The 22662-nt window shown below is 42.0% G+C and overlaps 1 protein-coding gene and 1 long non-coding RNA gene across 2 annotated transcripts; both read left to right on the top strand.

Moving 5' to 3' along the window:
• The first annotated feature begins 983 nt into the window (after window positions 1-983).
• XRCC2 (homolog of X-ray repair cross complementing 2 (XRCC2)) lies at window positions 984-4352 on the top strand. The gene is made up of 10 exons (XM_078591135.1): window positions 984-1219; window positions 1301-1454; window positions 1818-1957; window positions 2214-2284; window positions 2677-2739; window positions 2897-3034; window positions 3675-3726; window positions 3806-3842; window positions 3923-4020; window positions 4119-4352. Exons 1-10 carry the CDS (start codon window positions 1040-1042, stop codon window positions 4188-4190), a joined length of 1005 nt encoding a protein of 334 aa, XP_078447261.1. The 5' UTR covers window positions 984-1039; the 3' UTR covers window positions 4191-4352.
• Window positions 4353-6167: 1815 nt separating this feature from the next.
• On the top strand, window positions 6168-8762 carry LOC144716298 (uncharacterized). Its single transcript, XR_013584879.1, has 3 exons — window positions 6168-6840; window positions 7307-7402; window positions 8446-8762. It is a non-coding gene; the product is annotated as an uncharacterized LOC144716298 (long non-coding RNA).
• The last annotated feature ends 13900 nt before the right edge of the window (window positions 8763-22662 follow it).

Genomic DNA, 22662 nt, shown 5'->3' with positions numbered 1-22662 from the left:
TATATATTTTATGGTCTTTGATATTTTTGTTGGGGTACCTAATTTATTTTTGGGTTAATATCACGTGGCAGTCCAAACCACGTCAAACCTCTGCGATCTAACCTCAGCTTTTTTTTTTGGTATAGTATATCCCAAACTCACTAAGTCGTTTGAGATATAACCTGGTGATGACGTGGAGTCCATCGTGGCTGCCAGGTGGATCATCGACTAGTTTTTGACCTAGAGGGACCCACTTGGCAGTCACGGTGTACTCCACGTCATCACCGGGATATGTAGACCTGCCAAGGGTTTTCCGGTGAAAGAGAGACGTGCATTCTAGAAAGAGAGAGAGAAGGAGAGAGAAAGAGAGGTGTTCTAGAGAGAGAGGGGCATTTTTTAGAGAGAGAAAGGGAGAGAGAGACACTCTCTCTAGAACACCTCTCTTCTAGAGAGAGAGAGAGGTCGGGTCTCTCTAGAGCGCCTCTCTCCCTTTCTCTCTCTAAAAAATGCCCCTCTCTATCTAGAACATCTCTCTTTCTAGAGAGAGAGAGAGAGGTCGGGTCTCTCTAGAGCACCTCTCTCTTCCTTTCTCTCTCTAAAAAATGCCTCTCTCTCTAGAACACCTCTCTTTCTCTCTCTCCTTCTCTCTCTCTCTATCCCGCCTCTCTCTCTCTCTCTCTAGAATGCACCTCTCTCTTTCACAGGAAAACCCTTGGCAGGTCTACATATCCCGGTGATGACGTGGAGTCCACCGCGGCTGCCAGGTGAGTTCTGCTAGGTCAAAAACTGGTCGACGATCCACCTGGCAGCCACGATGGACTCCACGTCATCACCAGGATATATCTAAGACGGACTTAGTAAGTTTGGGATATACTGTACCAAAAAAAAGCTGAGGTTAGATCGCAGACGTTCGACGTGGTTTGGACTGCCACGTGATATTAACCCTTTATTTTTTTATCAAGAGAAAATGACCGGATTTGAAATGGGGACTTTCCCGCCAAAATGGAGTATCAATACGGGGTAGTTGTTGCGGGATCGATGAATTTTCAGGAAAGGGGAAATGGAGGAAGCGCGGAGATGGATCGAGACGGACGAGAGCGCGCTGGAGATGCTCGGTCGAACCCTCGCTCAGCGGCCTTTTCTCCTTCTCCCGCCCCTGCATCGCGTTCCGTTGCGAGTTGGCAATGTTGTCGAGATCGTCGGCCCCTCTGCTTCTGCGAAATCGGGGGTCCTTCTGCAGGTAATCGTTGTGAAGGTGGTGATTAGTACTTGTCGATCGTCTCATGATTTACTCCTTCGAATTTTGATGCTGTGTCTGCAGGCGGCTGTGCATTGCATCCTCCCAAAGGACTGGAATGGCGTACACTTTGGCGGGATGGAGCGGCTGGTGGCGTACTTTGACCTGGACTGCCGCTTTGATGTTCTACGGCTTTCTAATGCGCTGCGGTGTCGGATTAAGGATGCCTTGAGCGAAGGTATCGTAATCGAGTCGTCGTTGACGTTGGTGTCTTCTGTTATTTGTTTGAAGGCGATTTGCTCGTTGTTCGCAACTACGGCGTAGATTTTATCCCCATAGTGGTGACGAGATTTTCAATTTACGAAAAAGTTTAAAAGTTTATGTAATTTTTCTATCCCAAAAGGTAAACCAATTCGCGGTATAGGAATCGAGCGGTAGAAGGGGCTTGGTCGGACTCTTCTCGCTGGAGAATCTCTGGTGGAATAATTAAAATCTTATGTATCAACGTATTTCGTCGGTGCATTATTTTCTGATTTACTGATCTCTCTGAAATATGGAGTCGTTAGTTGATTCGCGATGAACATTGCTGGTTTCGTGTCAGGAGAGATTGGTGCTGGTCCGGTAAATCGGCATCAAAGAGTTGGTGATCACTATAAAATCGAAGAATTGTTACTTGTTTGCATGAGACGCTTCCTATACATCAGATGCTACAGCAGCTCCGAATTTCTGTCGGCTCTTAAGGTGAGTTCACATTCATCTTCATAACGTGAATCTCTTCCAATTATTACTGTTCTCTGACTGACCCAGTTACTATCTCCAAAATCGTCTGTCCCCTCAATTGCCTGGTCAAGCGCTTTTCTTGCATTTAATGTCCAATGTTCGCTTGTCTACAGTATTTTACAAAAATTACCGTTTTTTCTTTAATTTTTCATTCTCTCCTTCAGCTTGAATCCATAATTTTGTTGCAATTTTTCATACTTCTTTTTCCAAATCGTAGACAATCCAATATCAGATGCATAAGGAAACTGAAGCCCAAGGAGTTCGTGTTCTTTTCCTCTTGATTGATAGGTCTGTGAACTAGCTGGGTTGTCAATTTCTCTTTAAAACTTATCCCGATGTCTTTTTAGCCTTTATTTTTTCAAGTATTTTGACTTGCTTATATGAATTTTTAGGAAGTATCGAAAAAAATCTCTGTAGAAGTCTACCTTTTATCCTAACTTATCAAAGCATAGACTGAATCCATAACGTTCTTGAGGAAAAATCGTAGAAATTATTGACCACCCTTTGTGCAAAAAAGACATAAAGCTATTATCTATGTTTTGTTATAAACTTGCACTGTATAAAATCTGAAAGCCCGCTTATATTTTCTCTAGAACGGCAAATACGGTCAGTACGTCCATTAACTTACTTTTTTTTTTTGAACAGTCCATTAACTTAGTTTTTAATTCCACTTCTTGCAGCATCAGTGCTTTTTATTGGATGGATCGAGCATTGCAACCCATTCTAATGTCAAATGACAACAGGTGACTATCCTTAGGATTATTTCCTCTGTTTCTTCAAAGAATTCTAGACTTTTATATCCTTCAGCATGCTGAGGGCAAACTTTTCCTTTTCTTCGTCCCACTTATTTTCATTAGTTTAACGGATGATCTTTGCCATGCTTTTCTGGACGATGTTTAGGAGAAGCCTATCGCTTCAACACATCTCTGAATCAATCGTCCTGGAGATCAGTAGGCTTTTGGAAATGGAGCCAATGCTTGTCCTTTCGACCAAGACAGCCATATTAGGCCCTGATGTTGCCAGAGATGAACGGAAAAGGTTTGTTGTTCAGATTACGTTGATGAAGTAAAACATGATCTCCTCTGCTTTTATGTATGCTACCCTTCAATTTCCCAACTGTTTAGATTCATTCTTGATGATAATGATGATTTTGTCATCGTCATCATCATTTCATATCATCTCGTCAATGCCTCGTCATTATCTCTTGATCGTCTCCTATCAAAAACAATGTTAAATATTGGGGATCGGAATGCCAATTATCAACCAACCTTACCAAAAAATAAAGCGAACTAGTTTGTAACAGTCGACCGTGGACTGTTCAGCTGTTTTTTGTTTATTTTTTCCTTATACCCTGTACTTTGTAAATTTGTGTAATTGGCCTTATGAAGCTCACGTGCGAGGGTCCTTTTTTAAAAAGGCCCGATAAGGACCACTCAATATGAGTGGCCCACATTGTAACATTACATATTTTGGTAGGGACCCTTTACTGTGCATCTGAATGTCCATTTTTTGTCATCTACCTTGTCAGCTAGGATTTATGCAGATGGAATCGACAGAGAGAGAGCTGGAGACGCCAGCTGCTGACTGCTTAACTTACATAAAATTGTGCAATTTTTTTTTCTAAGTTCTGTCTTTTCTAGTTTGTACAATTATAACAGTATATAATACTGTGTCACAGGCTGGACAGGGGGCATAAAAAGTACCGCGAGTTCATGCCTTCTGCTTGGCAGGTCTTTGACTTAGTTGCACTAGCATGAATATTTTTTACTGCATAATATACTGCCTAATCTCCCGATTATTAATTTCCAGGGCTTCGTCACGCACCGGGTGTTACTGAGACTCTCTGGTTGCCGTTAGACCTTATGATTTTCATCTCGGTTTCCATCCTTCATTTCCTTGTATTAAAAAGAGAGTTTCTATGCACAGAGGATATTATTGGTAATGCTGATGGTCATCCCCCAATCTACACATCTTCGTGGCTGCAGCCTTTTGTCAACTCTTTGGACAAGTTCTTTGTCACTGATGTGAGTGCCCTTTTCATTTAATCCTCTCGCATGAATCATCTTCCATGCTCATTCACGCTTCAAAATTCTTACAGTCTTACTTGCTCTTGTTGTTCTAGTCTGGCATTTCGATGGTTGAAGGGTCGGGGCATGCCTGGCGACTTGGCGCCCAATCTAAGTTTGTCACTTGATATATATTTTTTTTCATTTTCGATGATCTCTTTAGTTTAGAAATTTATGAAATTATAACATTTTTTCACACGATTTAAAATTAATCGTGTTAATCCTGATAAATGTGGCATGTAAACACAAGATTGTTATATTTAAAGGTCAAGGTCATTTTCATTTTGTTATTGTTAATTTTGTCATCCAGAGTTGTGTTGATCTAAGAATATTATGATGAATCTCTGCTAAGCATGACTTTGTGACCTACATGTAATAAAAGTATCACTTCAAACAAAATATTTGGTGGCTACGAGTACGGCCTGAGGCCATGTCATCCAAATTATAGTGTCATCATGGACCGCCATTATCTTGGGCCATGCTACTTCGAGAGCCATGAGTCTGTCCCTGAGGCTATATCATTCATGATGTGACGTACTTTGTCCAACAGGCAGAAGGGATGTAGATAACATGATGTACTTTACCGAGAAACTGACTCACAAACTAAGTGCACGAATTGTTGTAAAAAATTATAAATTTTAATGTAACAAATAAAAATTTGTAAACCTAAAAATCCAGGGTTACCATTGTTTAATCATCCAATGTTCTTAAGTTGAAATTTCCAAATATTTTCAGTATACTTAAATCTGATAATTTTGTCACATAAATTCTAAAAAGGGTACTTCTAAATATTAGTTACTTTATGTGATATGTACCAAAGCTAGTAATTAAAAAATAAACGTTTCATAATACTTATATGAGGTTACTCTTTACATGTTTTAATAGTGATGTTCCTACATATTAATTATCTTGATTTTATATGTTTCGATAAGCACACGAGTTCGATCGTTGCCTGGTTTTGTGAAAAAACTAAACCTAGACCTGATCGATCATGGTATCTGGTTGGGTCCCAGTCTGGTCGTGTCCCAGTAGGTCATGTTGACTAGTCAATGTGAAAGTCAATGCCAGGTTGATCTGGTCTACTCATTGCATCAAACTAGATATCGTGTGAACTTCACCATGGGTGCGCTTTGGTAATGAGAGAGAGAAAGAGTGGCAGGACACCAATTAGAAAGTGAAAAATGAGAAGGAGAAGGAGAGAGTAAAGGGGGAAATAATGAGAAGGAGAGAAAGGGAGAGGGAGAGGGAGGATGAGAGGGAGATAGTGAGGGCGCGAAACAGGGAGAAAACATGAGAGGGTGAGTGAGAGGGTGAGATTAAGAGATAGAGAGAGTGCCACTTTGAAAGAGGAGAGCAGAGAGAGTGAGAGATTGAAAGAGGGAGAGGGGAAATTGAAAGGGAGAGAGTGCAAAAGGAAAGGAACTGCGAGAGGGAGAGAATGAGAATGGGAGAGAAGGCAAGAGAGGGAGGGAGAGAGAATGGGGATGATAATGGGAGAGATGGAGAGCATCGGGGAGCGAGAATGGAGGGAGAACGGGAGATAGGGTGAGAGAGGAAGAGCGTGAGAGAGAGAGGGAGGGAGGAGAGTGAGACCAGGGAGAGAGGGTGAGAGAGAGGAGAGTACAAGAGAGAGAGAGAGAAGATTGGGGGGGGAGAGAAGGTGAGAGAGAGGAGAGTACGAGTGTGAGGGGGGAGAGAGGGAGAGAGAGAGAAGGAGAGTATGAGAGTGGGGAGAGAGAAGGAGAGTACGAGAGTGAGGGGGGAGAGAGGGTGAGAGAGAGAGAGAAGGAAAGTACGAGAGTGAGGGGGAGGGAGGCTGAGAGAGAGAGAAGGAGAGTACGAGAGTGAGGTGGGACAAGGGATCGGGATTCAGACAGATCATTCAAATGTTCGATCAGATTGGGCATTCGAAAAACGAATCCAAACACCGATCTGTCCACTTCCGATCCGATCCGAACATGATCTGCGTGTCTGTTCGTATCGGATTGTTTGAACAAGCTTGCTGTTCAGATCGAATGTTCAAATAAGATCCGCCTCTAACACATTGTTCCAATTGGATCTAATCGAATGTTCGAATCCAGTGGCGCCAGCTAGGAACGGCATGTCCGGGATGTGACGCCCCGGACGTGACGGGATGGATGACGGGTTGTGATGAACAGTGACGTGACAAAAGTTTCGTCACGTCACCGTCACGTCACTCATCCGAGGATTTTACAAAAATCCATCACGTGCCCGTCACTCATCCTCGCGTCCTCATTTTGTCATGCCACCGTCACGGTGACGGCGTCACCATCACTAGTGACAGGATTTACAAAATTATGTTATATGATATGTATTTGTTATTGTTATTAATATCAGTTAATAACGTCACCGTCCCTCTCCCTCTCTCTCTCAATCGCTCCCTCTCCTTCTCCCCTTACGAGCTCTGTCTGAGTCTCTGTCTCCCTCTGGATCACTCCCTCTCCTTATTCCCTCCCTCTCTCTGTCTCTCTCTGGATCGCTCCCTCTTCCTCTTCTCTCTAGATCGCTCCATCTCCTTCATATATATATCTCTCTCTGTCTCTCTCCCGATCCCTCCCTCTCCTTCTCCCTCTCCCTTTCTGGATCACTCCCTCTTCCTCTCTCTATTTCGATCGTTCCCACTCCTCCCTCTCTATCTATAGTAGTTTATTTTTCTTTTCTCCCACAGACGGGGATTTCCACGTAGGGCTGGATACTGATCTTGATCTTAGATTGGGGGTCGCGATCAGCCTGCTAAACTCTCGGGGTACCAATCAGGTAATTTTTTTTCGAATTTCAATGTCCTTTTATGCATGAATGATTGATCGTCTCTTTTCTTTGCTGTTTGTATTTGTTTGCTCAATCGTGCTGAAGAACGAGATTGAATCAACATTGAATTTCAGGTTTTATCATCGCGGGGCATTTCATGCTCGACTGTGACGTTAAGGCGCTTTCTTAGAAATATTATTGCAACCTTATCAACTGCTTTTCTCTTTTCTCATCCATTGCGTATCGTCAAGGATTCAATTGACAACATTTAACTTTTTGGCCCCCAATTGGACTGAAAACGCTGGGAAACATAAGCCAACAAAAATTCTGTCGACAACATTCAGATTTTCGTGGCCCACAAATTGGCGTAAAAACGCTCGGAAACAGAATTCTAACGCGACTAATTTTGCATGTGAATGGTCATAGTAAAAGAAAGCATCTCGTGAGTGACGCATATTCTCATCTTCTTACGCAGAGCGATTTCACTGTCGTCTTCTCTGCCGTAGAAGGGTCGAAGGCTCAAAGCCCCCTGGACCTTAAGTTGAAGCCTGGAGCAGGAAATTAAATCCGGGTACTCCTCCTCTCTCTCTCTCATTCTCTCTTCACTCTCTTCTCTCTCCCCCTCTCTCTCACTCTATCTTCTCTATCACCCTCTCTCCTATTTTACTCTTCCATTATCTCTATCACACTCACTCTTCCACTCTATTCTCTCTTACTCTTTCTCTCATTCTCCCTTCACTCTCAATTCTCTCACCCTCTCTCTCAGTCTGTCTTCTCTCTCACTCTCTTCTCTCTTCCAGTGTATTCTTTGTTGCTCTCTCACCCTCTCTCTCACTCTGTCTTCTCACTCACTCTCATCTCTCTTCCACTCTATTCTCTCTTGCTCTCTCACCCTCTCTCTCACTCTGTCTTCTCTCTCACCCTCTCTCTCACTCTGTCTTCTCACTCACTCTCGTCTCTCTTCCACTCTATTCTCTCCTGCTCTCTCACCCTCTCTCTCACTCTGTCTTCTCACTCACTCTCGTCTCTCTTCCACTCTATTCTCTCTTGCTCTCTCACACTCTCTCTCACTCCGTCTTCTCTTTCACCCCCTCTCTCACTCTGTCTTTTCTCTCACTCCCTTCTATCTTCCACTCTATTCTCTCTTGCTCTCTCACCCCCTCTCTCACTCTGTCTTCTCTCTCACTCCCTTCTCTCTTCCACTCTATTCTCTCTTGCTCTCTCACCCTCTCTCTCACCCTCTCCCTCACTCTGTCTTCTCTCTAACTTCCTTCTCTCTTACTCTCTCTCACACCATCTCTCTCAGTCTGTCTTCTCTCTCTCTCTTCCACTCTATTCTTTCTTGCTCTCTCACCCTCTCTCCCACTCTGTCTTCTCTCTCACTCCCTTCTCTCTTCCACTCTATTCTCTCTTGCTCTCTCACCCTCTCTCCCACTCTGTCTTCTCTCTCGCTCCCTTCTCTCTTCCACTCTATTCTCTCTTGCTCTCTCACCCTCTCTCCCACTCTGTCTTCTCTCTCACTCTGTATTCTCTCTCAATCCCTTCTCTCTTCCAGTCTATTCTCTCTTGTTCTCTCACTCTGTCTCCTCTTTCACCCTCTCTCTGATGGCGCAGCACCAGTCGCAGCCCCGGAAACGTCTTTGGAGACGTCACCATCGTCCCCGACATCGCCAGCCGTACGTGTTCAACCCTCTTGGCAAGCCAAGGCGACAGTACGCATGCCCGGATTCAAATACTCCGGGTAACGGACGCTTTATCACCGTCTTTACACCTTCGTTTTATTCGTCGTTTTGGTTTTGGTCTTCGTCGTTCATCGTTTTAAAACCGTCATGGTCATGTGTAAGGAGGGAGGTTCATCCTATAAGGATCTCCCCTTCCCCCTCCTCTCGTTTCCCAGTCCTTCATCGTTTTCATTTCCTTAAGGTCGTAGGTCTAGCGTTTGTTTTTTTCATATTGCTTTTGGTCTAATGGGCCACCCATATTCCCCCCCTATATAAGGGAAGAATGGGTGCCCTAAACAGCCACCCTTTGTTAATTTTGAAGAAGAAAGTTTCATCGTTGAGAGTTAGGGTCACGATCCCTCAAGGGAGAAAGGAAGAAGAAAGAGGAGAGGAAGAAGAGGAAGGAGGTCTATCGTCGCCGCCGATGCCTCGGCCGCCGCCATCGCCCTCCGTCGCCAGGCCACTGACCAAGCCGCAGAGGATCGCCACACCACCGCCCGCGTTCCCGTGCACGTCCTCGCCACGCACGCCGCTCCGCGGACGTCGCGCCGCGCCGTTGCACCGCTCGCGCTGTCGCCCTGCACGTGCCGCCGTTCCCCCGGCTGTGCCTTTATGACGCCCTCCACTCCCCTCTGCAAGTTGCAACTTGCCCGACAGTCGGCGTCCCGATAGTGCCCCTCTACAACCCCATCGGTGCTGGGTCTATCTCGACGCGGAATCGACCGTCGTTGCCGCCAGAGTTGCACCCGTGCGCGCCACTGTCCCCAGAGACTGTTGGCAGTCGCCGCCTTGCCTTCTCGACCGTCCGAGACCAACCCACGGCCTCGAGTACCCGTCACCGACCTGCAGGACGAGGGCGTCGCCTCTGCGCCGCGCCCTGTGTTACTCTCGTCGCCCAGTGCATGTCGCACCACGCCCGACGTGCCGCGTTCGCCCCTCTGTGCCGCCGCAGCCGCGTACCCGCGACTCTAGCGCTGGTCGGTTGTAAGCGCCAACGACCCACGCCATCGCCGTCGCTACGCCTCACCGTGCCGCACACGCTCTGCGCTGTGTCGCGCCCGTTACTATCCAGACCGACACCAAGACCGTTGTCTCCCGCCACTGATCGTCGCCTCCGACTACGTCATTTTTGAACCGCCCGAGACCGAGACGACAGTCCACTGGAGGACTACAAGGTACACCGTCCCGACTTGTCTCTTATCTTTTGCAGTGCGTTTTTGGTTGCCTCCCCCGCGCTCGGGTTAGACGTGGGTGAGCGTTGTGCGAAGATCTATTGAATTAGAGCGTCTTACCTGTTTGGTACGAGGCGGGAGTCATCCCGTTCGGCGTCGTAACGTCCGTACCTTTGCTCGGCGTCCTAGCGTCGTAACGTCGTAACGTCCTCGTCTGTCCGGATGAGGGCCAGGGGGTCTATCCCCGTTTCTGGGCGACCCCATCGATGCCTCGGAGGTTGGAAACTCTTTGCTCGTCAGCAGCTGTACGTACTAGACACGCTACGCCCGTACCTTTTATCATAGGTCTCCCTCGTAGGAAACCCTTTGCCAGACGACTACCATCGAAATCGACGTCCGACATCGTCACCTCGACACCGAGCTCAAACTCCTCGGTGACGGCATGATCTCGTCCACAACGTTGTCCTGCATCACTCTCTCACTCTGTCTTCTCACTCACTCTCTTCTCTCTTCCACTCTATTCTCTCTTGCTCTCTCACCCTGTCTCTCACTCTGTCTTCTCTTTCACCCTCTCTCTCACTCTATCTTTTCTCACTCCCTTCTCTCTTCCACTCTATTCTCTCTCTCTCTCTCACCCTCTCTCTCACTCTGTCTTCTCTCTCACCCTCTCCCTCACTCTTGTCTTCCCTCTCTCCCCTTCTCTCTTCCAATCTATTCTCTCTCACTCTCTCTCATTTTCTCTTCACTCTCCTTTCTCTCACCCTCTCTCTGTCTGTCTTCTATCTCACGCTCTTCTCTCTTTCAGTCTATTCCCTCTTGCTCTGTCACCCTCTCTCAACTCTGTCTTCTCTCTCTCTCCCTTTTCTCTTCCACTCTATTCTCTCTTGCTCTCTCGCCCTCTCTCCCCCTCTCTCTCACTCTGTCTTCTCTCTCACTCCCTTCTCTCTTCCAATCTATTCTTTCTTACTCTCTCACCCTCTATCTCACTCTGTCTTCTCTGTCGCCCCTCTCTCTCACTCACTCTCTTCTCTCTTCCAGTCTATTCTTTCTTGCTCTTTCAACCTCTCTCTCACTCTGTCTTCTCTCTCACTCCCTTCTCTTCCACTCTATTCTCTCTTACTCTCTCTCTCATTCTCCCTTCACTCTCCTCTCTCCTATCTCTCACCCTCTAACTTAACCCTCTTGATCTCTCTATGCAAATAACCATGAAATGGCATGTTTAAGATAAATCTTGACAAGGAAGGTTTGGACATGCTCATCTAGATAATTGTCATTTTTCTGTTGATAATTCTTGCAAATGTCTTATAAGTACTTGTCAGTTTCATTAGACGTTTGTGAAATGTGATAAGTTCCAAGACTTCAGACACAAATTTTAAATCACAGATGAAACATCCATATCTTTCAATTATATCATTATTAAAAAGGAGGATGAAAAGTTAATGTCTGCAAAACACATGCATATTGGATGCTGAATCTTATTTGCAATGGTATGTTTTTTATGTGTTCATAAATGCGTTCATTCACCTGTTTCCCTAGGACAGTCCGCAATGGGCAATCCAAGTGGCGACGAATGCGTTGACTTGGGAGTAGAGTCCTCGAATGAGGACATATATAAAACGACCCTACTGGTGGTAGGGCCGTCACATCCCAAATGTAAAGGGAAGGCTGAAATATTTCGGTACTTTACAAAGGTAGGATCAGGCGTGTGGGCGTGCTTACTATGCCGCGACCAAAAGGATGACCCATTGCGGAACAGATTGAAGTGGCGTAAAAATGGGTCTACGAACATCTTCTGGAGATATCTGGAATGCAGCCATAGCAGAATATACCACGAGATGAAGGGGACTAATCTCGATCAACGCACAATAACTGAAGCGTATGGGAAGAGTGGTGTTGTCAAGAAGACGTTGGAAAAGACTAAGGATATTATAGCGCAATAAAAGATGCGACGCGTAATCTATATGGGAACATGAAGAGAAAGCTCGTATAGTTATTGGCAGATGTACCCAAGGTCTCCCTAACGGTTGATGCATGGACCACCAAGAATTCCTGTGGTTTTCTCGGCATCACGGTTCACTAGGTGAACAATCGGTGGGAACTATGCGAACGTGTACTTGCTATACGCGAGCTAGTCGGCAAACACAATGGTGAGAATATGAGTGCAATAGTGATCCAAGCCTTGGAAGACTTCGGCTTGAAGATGAAGGTCAGCAGCTCCTAATCTGGCTTCAATTTAGGCTCGTACTACCGTACCGAAAATTTAACAATTTTATCATGCAGGTTGGTTCAATCACTATCGCCAATGCATCAAGCAAGGGGCGGATGATAGCGCTGCTCGCAAAGGAAGTCAAGCCTATTAATGACTGTTTCATTGAGGACCGACATGTCCCTTGTGCTGCCCACGTGTTGAACATCATCCTCTAGGTTGCACTGCAGTCATTACGTGTATTAGTGAGCACACATCTTCCTAAGACTACTGACAGCATCGCATCAGACACAAAGTATAAACCTGATTACGACGCTGATACAGACGACATGGACGCCATGCTGTAGGCTGCAGCCAGTCATGCAAAAATGGTCAGCCATGATAGTGGCCTCGTCTTGGGAGATGCAATTGCCCGTGTTTGGAAATCAGTGATGAGCCTCCGAGCATCAACACATCGACGACAACAATATGTGAAAACGTGCAACGATATGGGAAAAATCAGAAACAACTTCTGTTAAATTGCCCGACACGGTGGAACAATACACATGACATGTTGCATGCCGCATTGGAGGAGAGAGAAGTTGATTTTATGGCGTTACAGATCATGTCAGTGACCGATAAGGATATTAGAATCTCATGTGAGGAGTGGGAAATGTTGGCAGACTTTTGTCACATTTTAGGGCCATTTTATCGAACGACAAAATACGTGAGTGGCTCGAAGACTGAGAGTCGTGGAAGTGAATTGCATCTTGAAGGCACTAATGCGACATATCGACACGATCTTGCTTAAGTTTGATACGTCTATAATTTTTTCATCGAGAAGAAGGATGACTACTGCACAAGTTTGATATGTCCATCCGCATAGCTTGTGAGAGCATGAAGTCAAAGATGTTAAAATACGAGAGGATGATTTTGAAAAATCGTGCAACGATGACAGCTTCAATTTTGGACCCTTTCAACAAGGGAGCGTCGCTTGACTCTAGCGGCATTCAGGAAGCACTTGCATTTGTTCGTCGCCTTATGCCACAACACGGTGAGCAAACCCGAGGATGAGGACTGGCTCGCAGAACTTATTGATGGAGTAGCACCATCTAGGGAGAAGGAATGACGAGTACAAACTCCAGCCGAGGAATTGGAGGCGTATCTACAATCAACGGAGAGGAAGGACAATGAGACAGCATTGGGATGGTGGGCGCTTATTGGTGCACGAACCTACCCATGGTTTTCTACACTTGTGCAAGAATTCCTCTCATTATGTGCAACTAGTACCCTAGCAGAACATTTATTCTCGGCGGGACGTGCAGTTGTCACTTCCAAGCGAGCACGTCTTAGTGCTGAAAGCATCAAGCTCCTAGTTATAGTGAAGTGTTGGTTACGTGCCGAGAATGTACAGTTGTGCGATGGTGCTAGGCCCCTAACTAGGCGGCATTCCCTTTCTGTCAGTTTGCATGTATCTCTCAAGGTATCAATTCACATACCACTTAATGCATCCATCACTCTGATAATCTGCTCAAACATCAATACACCAAAACCACCAATCTTGACCTGAATCCATCCTTCCGAGGAAATACTTATCCATCAATATGTACATTCACCATTGCTCGAACCCTACCATTTCATCCGTCTTCCACTGGAGGTTTTCTATCTGTATTTTAAATAATCTTCTGGGTTCATTTCATTTACATACTAGTCACATTTCATTTTAGGTAGACTGGCTATTCCATCTGGACTTTTCAAAGAGGCCACTACTCTTCCTAAAACTGCTCTCACCGTAACATACATAATTGTGGAGTTTTCTTCTCCTCGTATCCACTCTGGCAAGTTGGACGGCATATTTGTACTCCCATATATCATGTATGGATTGATGTATGAAGTTTCCTTCCCCTCACATCTACTCTAGTAAGCTCAACGGTTGTTTATTCATACACCCATTTATCTTGTATGAATTGATATATGTAAGTCCATTTTTTGTTTTAAGCTTTGAAAGTCTATAAATACTCATTGTGTTAACTATGACATATGAGAAGAGTGGAGATTGGTTTTTTCTCTCTTTCTTTTTAATCTCTTTGTATAACTCCGTCTATCATTAAAAACTCAAAGTCAACTTCCTGCATGTGTTTCCAGGTGGGTAGACATCAAATTAACATGTCTTTCTTTTCAACACTGTGCCCTTTGGAAATGACCTGATCGCTGCGGTCTATGCATAGTCTTCGTTTGAAAATGATATTTTCATCTTTCAAGATTGGCAACTGCGGTTCTTTGAGAGCGCCACCAATCCCCCATAAGAACAAGAAAACTGTGTTCACTCGGTCGAATTTACTGACTTGACTTTCTGAATCAGTTTCAATCAGTTTCAATCAGTTTATAAGAATAACAAAACTTCAAAACAGATTCTTTCTTCATAATCAGCTTCTAAATTTTGGGATTATCTCTATCGCTATATTAACTTATTATATCTTCTTTTCATCACTGGTGAGTCACTAAATTGTTCAATAAATTAATAAATTAATATATGAATATGAAATCTTGATGACTGCGTCAACAGGGTAATTATTACGCTAATAATTTCACATTAGTAAAAAAAATCAGATTTAATCAAACTATTTTAGCTAAATATGTAAATTCCCAATCAAGCACTTAAATCTTAAGTTACTTATATGATGTCAATAATTTTGGTATCCTAACATATTAAACCATATGACAGTAAATACTACATTCTTCCAACATGATATAAAATTATGAAATTCTTCTAGTAGGATAATTCTTTATTTATTTTTAAAATGTAAAAAAATATCAAAAACTGTAAAAATAAATTATTCAATTTAACTGGACTTTGCATTTATAAGTCCTTAATTTCTCGGCCAATAAATTAATTGGTACAAAAAATTTCTTACATCCCTTGACAAGTGTCAACAAATTAGTTATTAACCTGCATATAAAAAATATATAAATGTCTCACTTTTCTGTGAATAAATTATTCATAATATTCTTTTATTTTTCAATCAATATCTTAAATTATAAATTATCTACACTCGAAATTTTAGGTCCATAATTTGATTATCATAACACATTAAACCATACATCTCATTTTAAACAATTTGATCTTTACCATCTATTTAATAATAAATTATTATTGTATTAAATTCCATCACGGACGTCATCTGTCACTGACTATTCGTCACGTCATGCATCCGAACCACCCCATCACTGTCATGTCACCCTCACGGGTAAACCATCACGCATCACCGTCACCGTCACGTCATCCGTCACGTGATCGTCACAGTGATGAGTGACGTGACGGATGACGATTGCTGGTTGCTAGCGCCAGCCGCGCCTAGTGCCGGCCAGCGCCACCAGCTCCGGCCAATGACCCCCAGCCTTGGCTGGCGAACGCTCGCGACCGCCAGCAGTGCCTGGCCAATGACCGCCATCGGCACTTGCGACCACCGCCCAATGACCCCCAGCGGTGCTAGTGGACGCCAGCAGCCGCCAGCGAGAAAGTCGTTGGTGACCCCTAGGGCCGCTGGCCATTTGTCTGAAATTGTTCGAACTTGTTCGAACAATGTCAAACTTGTTTGAACAAGGTCGAACAAATGGCAATCAAACACAAGCAACCCAATTTGTTCATTTGAAACTTTCGATTGAACGCGAACAAAGGGTCTGTTTGATCAAAAGATTGGAAAAGATTGTTCTAATCGGCATTTGTTTGTTTGAATCTCTTGATCAAGATTCAAACGGTCCGATCCAATACGATCCCCGATGCCTAGGGGGGACACAGGGAAAGAGAGAGAGTACGAGAGTGAGGGGGGAGAGAGGGTGAGAGAGAGAAGGAGAGTACAAGAGTGAGGGGGGAGAGAGGGGGAGAGAGAGGAAAGGAGAGTGAGGGGGGAGAGAGGGTGAGAGAGAGAATGAGAGGACGAGAGTGAGGGGGGAGAGAGGGTGTGAGAGAGAAGGAGAGTATGAGAGGGAGAGGAGATTAAGCGGGGAAGAGGGGTAGAGAGGCGGAGAAAACGAGAGGGAGAGGGGAAGTGAGAGGTTGAGATAGAGAGGAATAGGAGAGAGAGAGAATGATATGGAGAGAGGGAGAGAGAGAGAAGATGAGGTGGAGAGAGGGTGAGATAGAGGGAGAGAATGAGATGGTGGGAGGGTGAGAGGGAGGGGAAGAACGAGATGGAGAGAGTAAGAGCGGAATAGAGGGTGCGAGGAAGGAACAGCAAGCCTCATCCATCACGTTACACGTCTCCGTGATGGAAATATGATGGATAACGTGACGTTGATGGTGACAGTTTTAAGGGTGCGTGATGATGACGTGACATTGATGGGGTGCTCAGGGCGCGTGATGTGACAAAACGGACATCACGAATGACGGCAGTTCCGTTATATCTAAATACAGTTAAAAAACAGTATTTTTAAACATTCATAACTGCATCCAATGGCCGGAAAAGTCCCAATTTCTTCAAATTCTACGAGAAACCATACAAATTGAAGAGATATTCAGGCACCGCACCTTGACAGCATCCGTTTTGCGCTTTGTGATCTGGTTCTTTGCGATACAGCTATTCAAGATATCTTATGCGAACTCAACTAAGTTCTTCCCATCATCAATCAAACTGATCGCAGCTGTAGAAATAAATTACAAGTCGATAAATTTTACATATAACCCAGGAACAATCTAGAGCAGACTCATTTGATGACTTCCATGGGGATCTGGAAATTACAATTCCCAGCCAACTTTTGCATCGTGTAAATTCAGCAACAAGGGCATTCCTAGGATGAGGGCAATCCATTGAAGCCAAATCTGGGAAAGAGCAGAATTAAGAAGAATTTAAAGGAGAGGATATGGTTTCTACAGTCATTGTGAGATGGGAAGTTGAGAAGCACCGTTGAAAGAGGAGATAGGTGAAATTGATGAAGCAGGCCAAGTGTTTTCTGAATGGAATTGGTGATTTGGTTAAGATTCTGCTCTGAGTCATCATCCTCGTTGCTCCGCGTGCTCTTTGAATTTGTATGGTGATTTGGTTAAGTCCACTCAGCCTGAAAAATTTTCTATTAATTTTTTTCACTTTGAAACTCTTTATTTTCCTATGTGGTTCTGGCAATTTTTCAATAAATTGTATCTGGGGGATACTGTTAGGGAAGATGAAGAATGAAACCTCCAATTTTTTCTGTGGAAGTGTGTTTAGAAAGCGTGATTATATTTTACGACAATGAAATTTCTGATATCAAATCATCAAACGATCACCGAATTAAATTATTTCTATAATAAAGAATGATATCTCCAAGACTAAATCATCAAATTTCACCAAAACAGATTGTTCCCAACCCCTGAAATGAAAATTTCTCAGATCAGACTGTCAAATAAACACCAAAACCAAGTATTTCAGCAGCCCAAAAAGAAATATTTGGAATAAAATCATCAAATTACGCCAAAGCTACTGCTGGCAGTACAAAGCAATCTGCCATTCACACTTCAAATCAACACGGAAACCAAATTAATACTTACCTTTTGTCTATCTATGATATTCTCTCCGTATATTTCTCTGATATTTATCTCTCTATATCTCCTGATATATTGAAATATATTTATATTGATAACTACAAAATTATCTTTACATACATTGATGGATATGCCAAATTGTATGCAGTCTGTCCATCATTTTTCTACACTTCAATCTTCCACGCTATCCCTTTTAACGTAAATTAAGCCACACCAGAGACTGATCTAGTTTTCCCTGAAGAACCTTATGGAAAAAAAGAACATGCGCGACTTCAAGAAATTCAGAACGGTGTTAAGAAATTCATAAGTAGGGTTTTTCATGTCACCAGTGATGGTGATGCCATCAGGGTGATGTGGACATGATGTGACACCCAATAGTGGAATGTGTGGCAGAATGTGACTTTTTCTTGTATTTTTAGGTTGAGTGATGTGACAGTGACATGACAAAACTTTCATCTCATCACCGTCTGACACGTTACATCATCCGTTTCATCACGTCCGGGCCGTCATGTCCCGAATGTGTCGTTCCATAGGTTAGATAGAGGGAGAGAGTAAGAGAGGAATAACAGAGTGAGAGGCAGAGAGAGAAAGAGAGGAAGAGAGGGACAGCAGGACAGAGGGAGAGAGAGGGAGACAATGAGATAGAAGGAGAGGGAGAGCATGGTAGAGGGTGAGAAGAGAGGTAGAGAGGGAAAGAGAACAAGAGTGAGAGCAAGGTGGCAAATGAGAACGAGAGGTGAACGGTGAGAGAGAATTAGGGAGAAAGATTGATAGGGAGAGAGGGAGGGAGAGAGAGAGAGTGGAGAAAGGGTGACGGGGCGAGAGGGTGACAGAGAGAACGAGCAGGAGAGAGGGTGACAGGGAGAGAGGGAGAGAACGAGCAGGAGAGAGGGTGACAGGGAGAGAAGGAGAGAAGGAGAGAACGAGCAGGAGAGTGGGTGACGGGAGAGAGAGAGAGAGAGAGAGAGAGAGAGAGAGAGAGAGAGAGAGAGAGAGAGAGAGAGAGAGAGAGAGAGAGAGAGAGAGAGGGTGAGAGAGAGAGAGAGAGAGGGAGAGAGAGAGAGAGAGAGAGAGAGAGAGAGAGAGAGAGAGAGAGAGAGAGAGAGAGAGAGAGAGAGAGAGAGAGAGAGAGAGAGAGAGAGAGAGAGAGAGAGAGAGAGAGAGAGAGAGAGAGAGAGAGTCAGGCCAGAGAGTGCTTCCCTAGATATGTTACAACTATTCGGCTGTAACATTAATATAGATGATACTTAACAAGTAAAACTTTAATATGATGGGATAATATTATTGATTTAGCCAAACTTAGCCAGATTTTCAAAATTTCTTTAAGCTTAAAGCTTACTAATGTTCTTTAAATTAGATACACTGGGTTAAAATTATGCACTGCCATTATTAGCTGATACTTTAAAATTGTTATATACCAAACTACAGTGAGTATAAATTACATACTCATATAACTTATAAAAACATATTTTTGAAAAAAAAAAACTGAAATTGGATGTGTTCGTCATAAATTTGTGCGTGATATCTTTACAACTTTACGAACTTGTCTTCAATTGTTTCAAGGTGACTAATATCCTTAAAATATGTGCCAAAGGACTAGAAATGATTAAACTGGGGGTCATAAATATCAAGAGACTTTTAATTAATACTTTCATGTATTTTATGAGCTTAACTTCATTCGAATGATCATAAATCCATGTTATTTATGGTTAAAAGTCATAAATCCATGTAGCCCTCCTCCATTCTTACCTGAGATCGCATTCCCCTGTCGGAACCTTCGGAACCTAGAATCTTTTTGCACTTTTCAGGTTCTGAGGTTATCCGAAGGGGCTTACGAGCGGGTTTTGAAGTCAATTCATCTTCATCTTCATGTTACAAAGTCAATGATGATTCATGTTACGAAGTCAATGAAGATTAAAATGCAGAAGGCGCGAGGGAGCGGAGCAGAAGCGACGGAGCGAAGTAAATGAAGGCGCGCAGCGCGCAGCGGATAATGAAGATGAAGATTCAGAAGAGGATAGGATTAAAGAAAGAAAAGAAAGGTTCTGCAAGAACACGGATAAGGCGTGTAGCGCTAATCAATGTTATCCAGCAAAGAAACAAAGTCAAAGAAAAGAAAGAAAAAAAGAAATCAATGATGAAAAGTGTATTTAGTGCATTTTTTGAATGAACTTCCATTTTCATTTGATTATAGTATATTAACTTAGTTTTCTGACATTAATTCCATGAATGAAACATATTACAAGTCAGAAAATATCTATTTAGATATCTCAAGAGTTTTATTATATTTTAAATGATATTCATTTTTTGGATTTTTTGATATTTCTATGGCATTTTCTAAAGTTAAATTCATAAAGAAATAAGTTGATAAGACATAAAATATAATTATGAATTTATAAAATATTTTAATTAATTAATTGAGTTTTTTCCTCTGAGAGGTGCGTGTCATGTTGGAAACCTTCCATGTAGTTAGGAGAAAGAAAACTTGCTGGCTCAGATTGCTCCAAATTGAAACAATGATATCCACTGTTCCATAAGGAGTATTGGGCTGAACTTTTTATGGTAGTTCCACCTTTACCTCCTTTATCCATCCATCTGAATATATAAATAGAGCCCCCTATCGTTTTTTAAAAATCCGCCTGTGGATTTTGTTTCTAATTACAGTTGACCAAGTGATTTGTTCATTCAAAATCTTTTTTGGGTTTGTTCTCACACTCCAAGAGTGAAGTATTGAAGTTCTCATGTTCAGATCAATACACATTACGAAAAAGCACAACTCGTCATGCTGGGCATGAGACAATGAGGTTAGTATGATCTTCATCTTTTTCCAACTTAAAGTGTCATCCTTTTTTTTTTTAGTTTATAATTGTCAATAGTCTTGGTTCCACTATCATGCATGCCATCTATAACTCCTCCACTTGTTGACACGTAGGCACTTACATCTCCATCACACTGGCGACCATAAAATAATCATTTGGCCCTGCTCTACATCTCATCCACGTGTATTCGCCATCATACTTGTTGCAATCACCGTGGCATAATTTCATTCACTCGCTGCACTCACCTGCATCTCCACCAACCGTCACCCAGCGTTGCAGAAGTGCCGAAGAATGCATTATAGTTATAAATTTCTTATAAAAGTTCCAAATATTATTCTGTAAATTTTTAATATATTTGGTTAATTAGAATTAATAATTTCTGAACTTCCTCGAATCATTTTGAAAGACGTTTCATTACTTTGTTTTCATAAAATGAGACTTCCCTGAAATAAATATCAAAATCCTAAAAAATAGAAATGAAATATAAAATTCACTTACTCAATGTTTTTCTATATGTGATTCGATCCTTACTTGCCCATATGCTTGTATGGAAACTTATAAATATTGCTGCATAAATCAGAAGCCTTAATCAATATTTCTAACCCTAATTTTTGGTTCACTAGCCATTTTAGCATTTGTGCACTAAAATGAGAAAAATATAAATCATTACTTATCTAATGTTTTTGGATAGATGACTATAAATTTATTTTTTATTTGATGACACTTTTAAAGAATTAAATAAAAATAAATAACATAAATGAAATTATTTATCAAAGTTAAAATTCTATAATAATGAAAAATAAATATCATTATTTATCCAATTTATTTTAAATTGTAGAAATAAATTTTGGAATTTGGGGCGGCATGCGTGGTTATAAAAATTAGGCTAGCCACACTAATGAAACTGTGAGTCAGAAAAGAAAAAGATCACAATAACATGGTCATCATGTGCCCCGCTGGCCCTTTCTATTCATGTGTAATGATCTGAATGTCACTCCCTCAATATTTTGCTTTCGGAATGCAATAGCAAGCCCAAACAAAATTTTCAAGGAGAAAATGAATCAGTTTTACCACAAGTAATGACACAATAAGAGGTGAACTTTTTTACCAGAATCGGAGGTGTGTTCATAGACTTTAGGCAGTTGATGCAATGAGTAGATAAAGATGGATCTACTCTAAATATTTAAGTTCAAAACTCCTTATGCGTCTTTAGATATCTTCATTTCAACTTGGAGTAATTTAGGCCGTCATATTTTAAATTTCACCACTCTTTTTTTCTGTCATCTGTATGCTGCATTCCCATAATGGAACAAAGTTTTTGGAAGAGTGGGAAAAGTAAGAAACGTCTTAGAGAATATTAGGAAGAAATCAAAAGTATATCTATGACATAAAATTGTTTCGTTTTTTAACTGAACATTGAAAAATCCATAAAATATTAGATGCAAAACCCCATAATTTCATTCGAAAAATATAACAAACCTCATTAGATATTTATATAAAGTTAAATCTTAAATTTTAACTCAAAATAATTTCTTTATAAATTTATGTCAAAAGCTTCTACGTAAATACTAGAAATAATCCTACACATTTTCATGGTTTATAAATTTATTTTAATAAATATTTTTTTGAAGAATTTATGAAGGTGCCTAAAAATTAAAAAATTGTAGTAAATCATGAAAGCCTTAATAAATTCATTATGAACATTTTAATGATGATAAACACTTAAATTATCAAAAATAAGATGTTTATTTTGTGATATCAAAGATCCCTGTTCCTCATGTTCTACACAGCTCTCTCAATAAGGTATGGCATTTATGTTTTATGCTAGAAGTATTTTTGGTGATATACTTCTCAAAAACAGGTTACACATTCTGTTGTAATAAAACATCAATAGTCTTAGTAGTCTCCTTCTAAAGGTTCATGCTTGACATTCTTAAGAAAGTTAAGTTGTTCATTCTTAAGAAAGAATGGCCATACTCATCATATTAATGATGAACATAGAATCTGGGTCATCATTCATCTTAGTTCATTCAGTCATCTTGTCTCAATAGCCTATAGTGTCTCAATAACATGTGAGGCATGATAAACCAATCACCCTCTCAGCATCTTGTTCCATGTTAATCAATAGGACATATTCATTATAATGCACGTGTGATGGTTATAATGAAGTCCATGAATACATGATCAGACTTAGTGAAATTATAATGAGATCGTAATACGAAGATCACCAGTTTTAAGCATGTGTTTTAAATATTATTATTCAAAGGATACTCCCATTGGACATCAAAGTATCATGATAGAATATTACTATCTTGTCTCATTCATATGATGAGTATGGCCATTCTTGTAGCCATTAATGTGGATTCATTAAGGATGGATAGTGGGTGAACTATAGATAAAGAATCCATGGTGAATT

This window comes from Wolffia australiana, chromosome 20, assembly GCF_029677425.1.
Source record: "Wolffia australiana isolate 7733 chromosome 20, ASM2967742v1".
In the NCBI taxonomy this organism is placed as follows: domain Eukaryota; kingdom Viridiplantae; phylum Streptophyta; class Magnoliopsida; order Alismatales; family Araceae; genus Wolffia; species Wolffia australiana.
The sequence above is the reverse complement of the archived record's forward strand: the minus strand, read 5'-3'. Positions and strand labels throughout refer to the sequence as shown.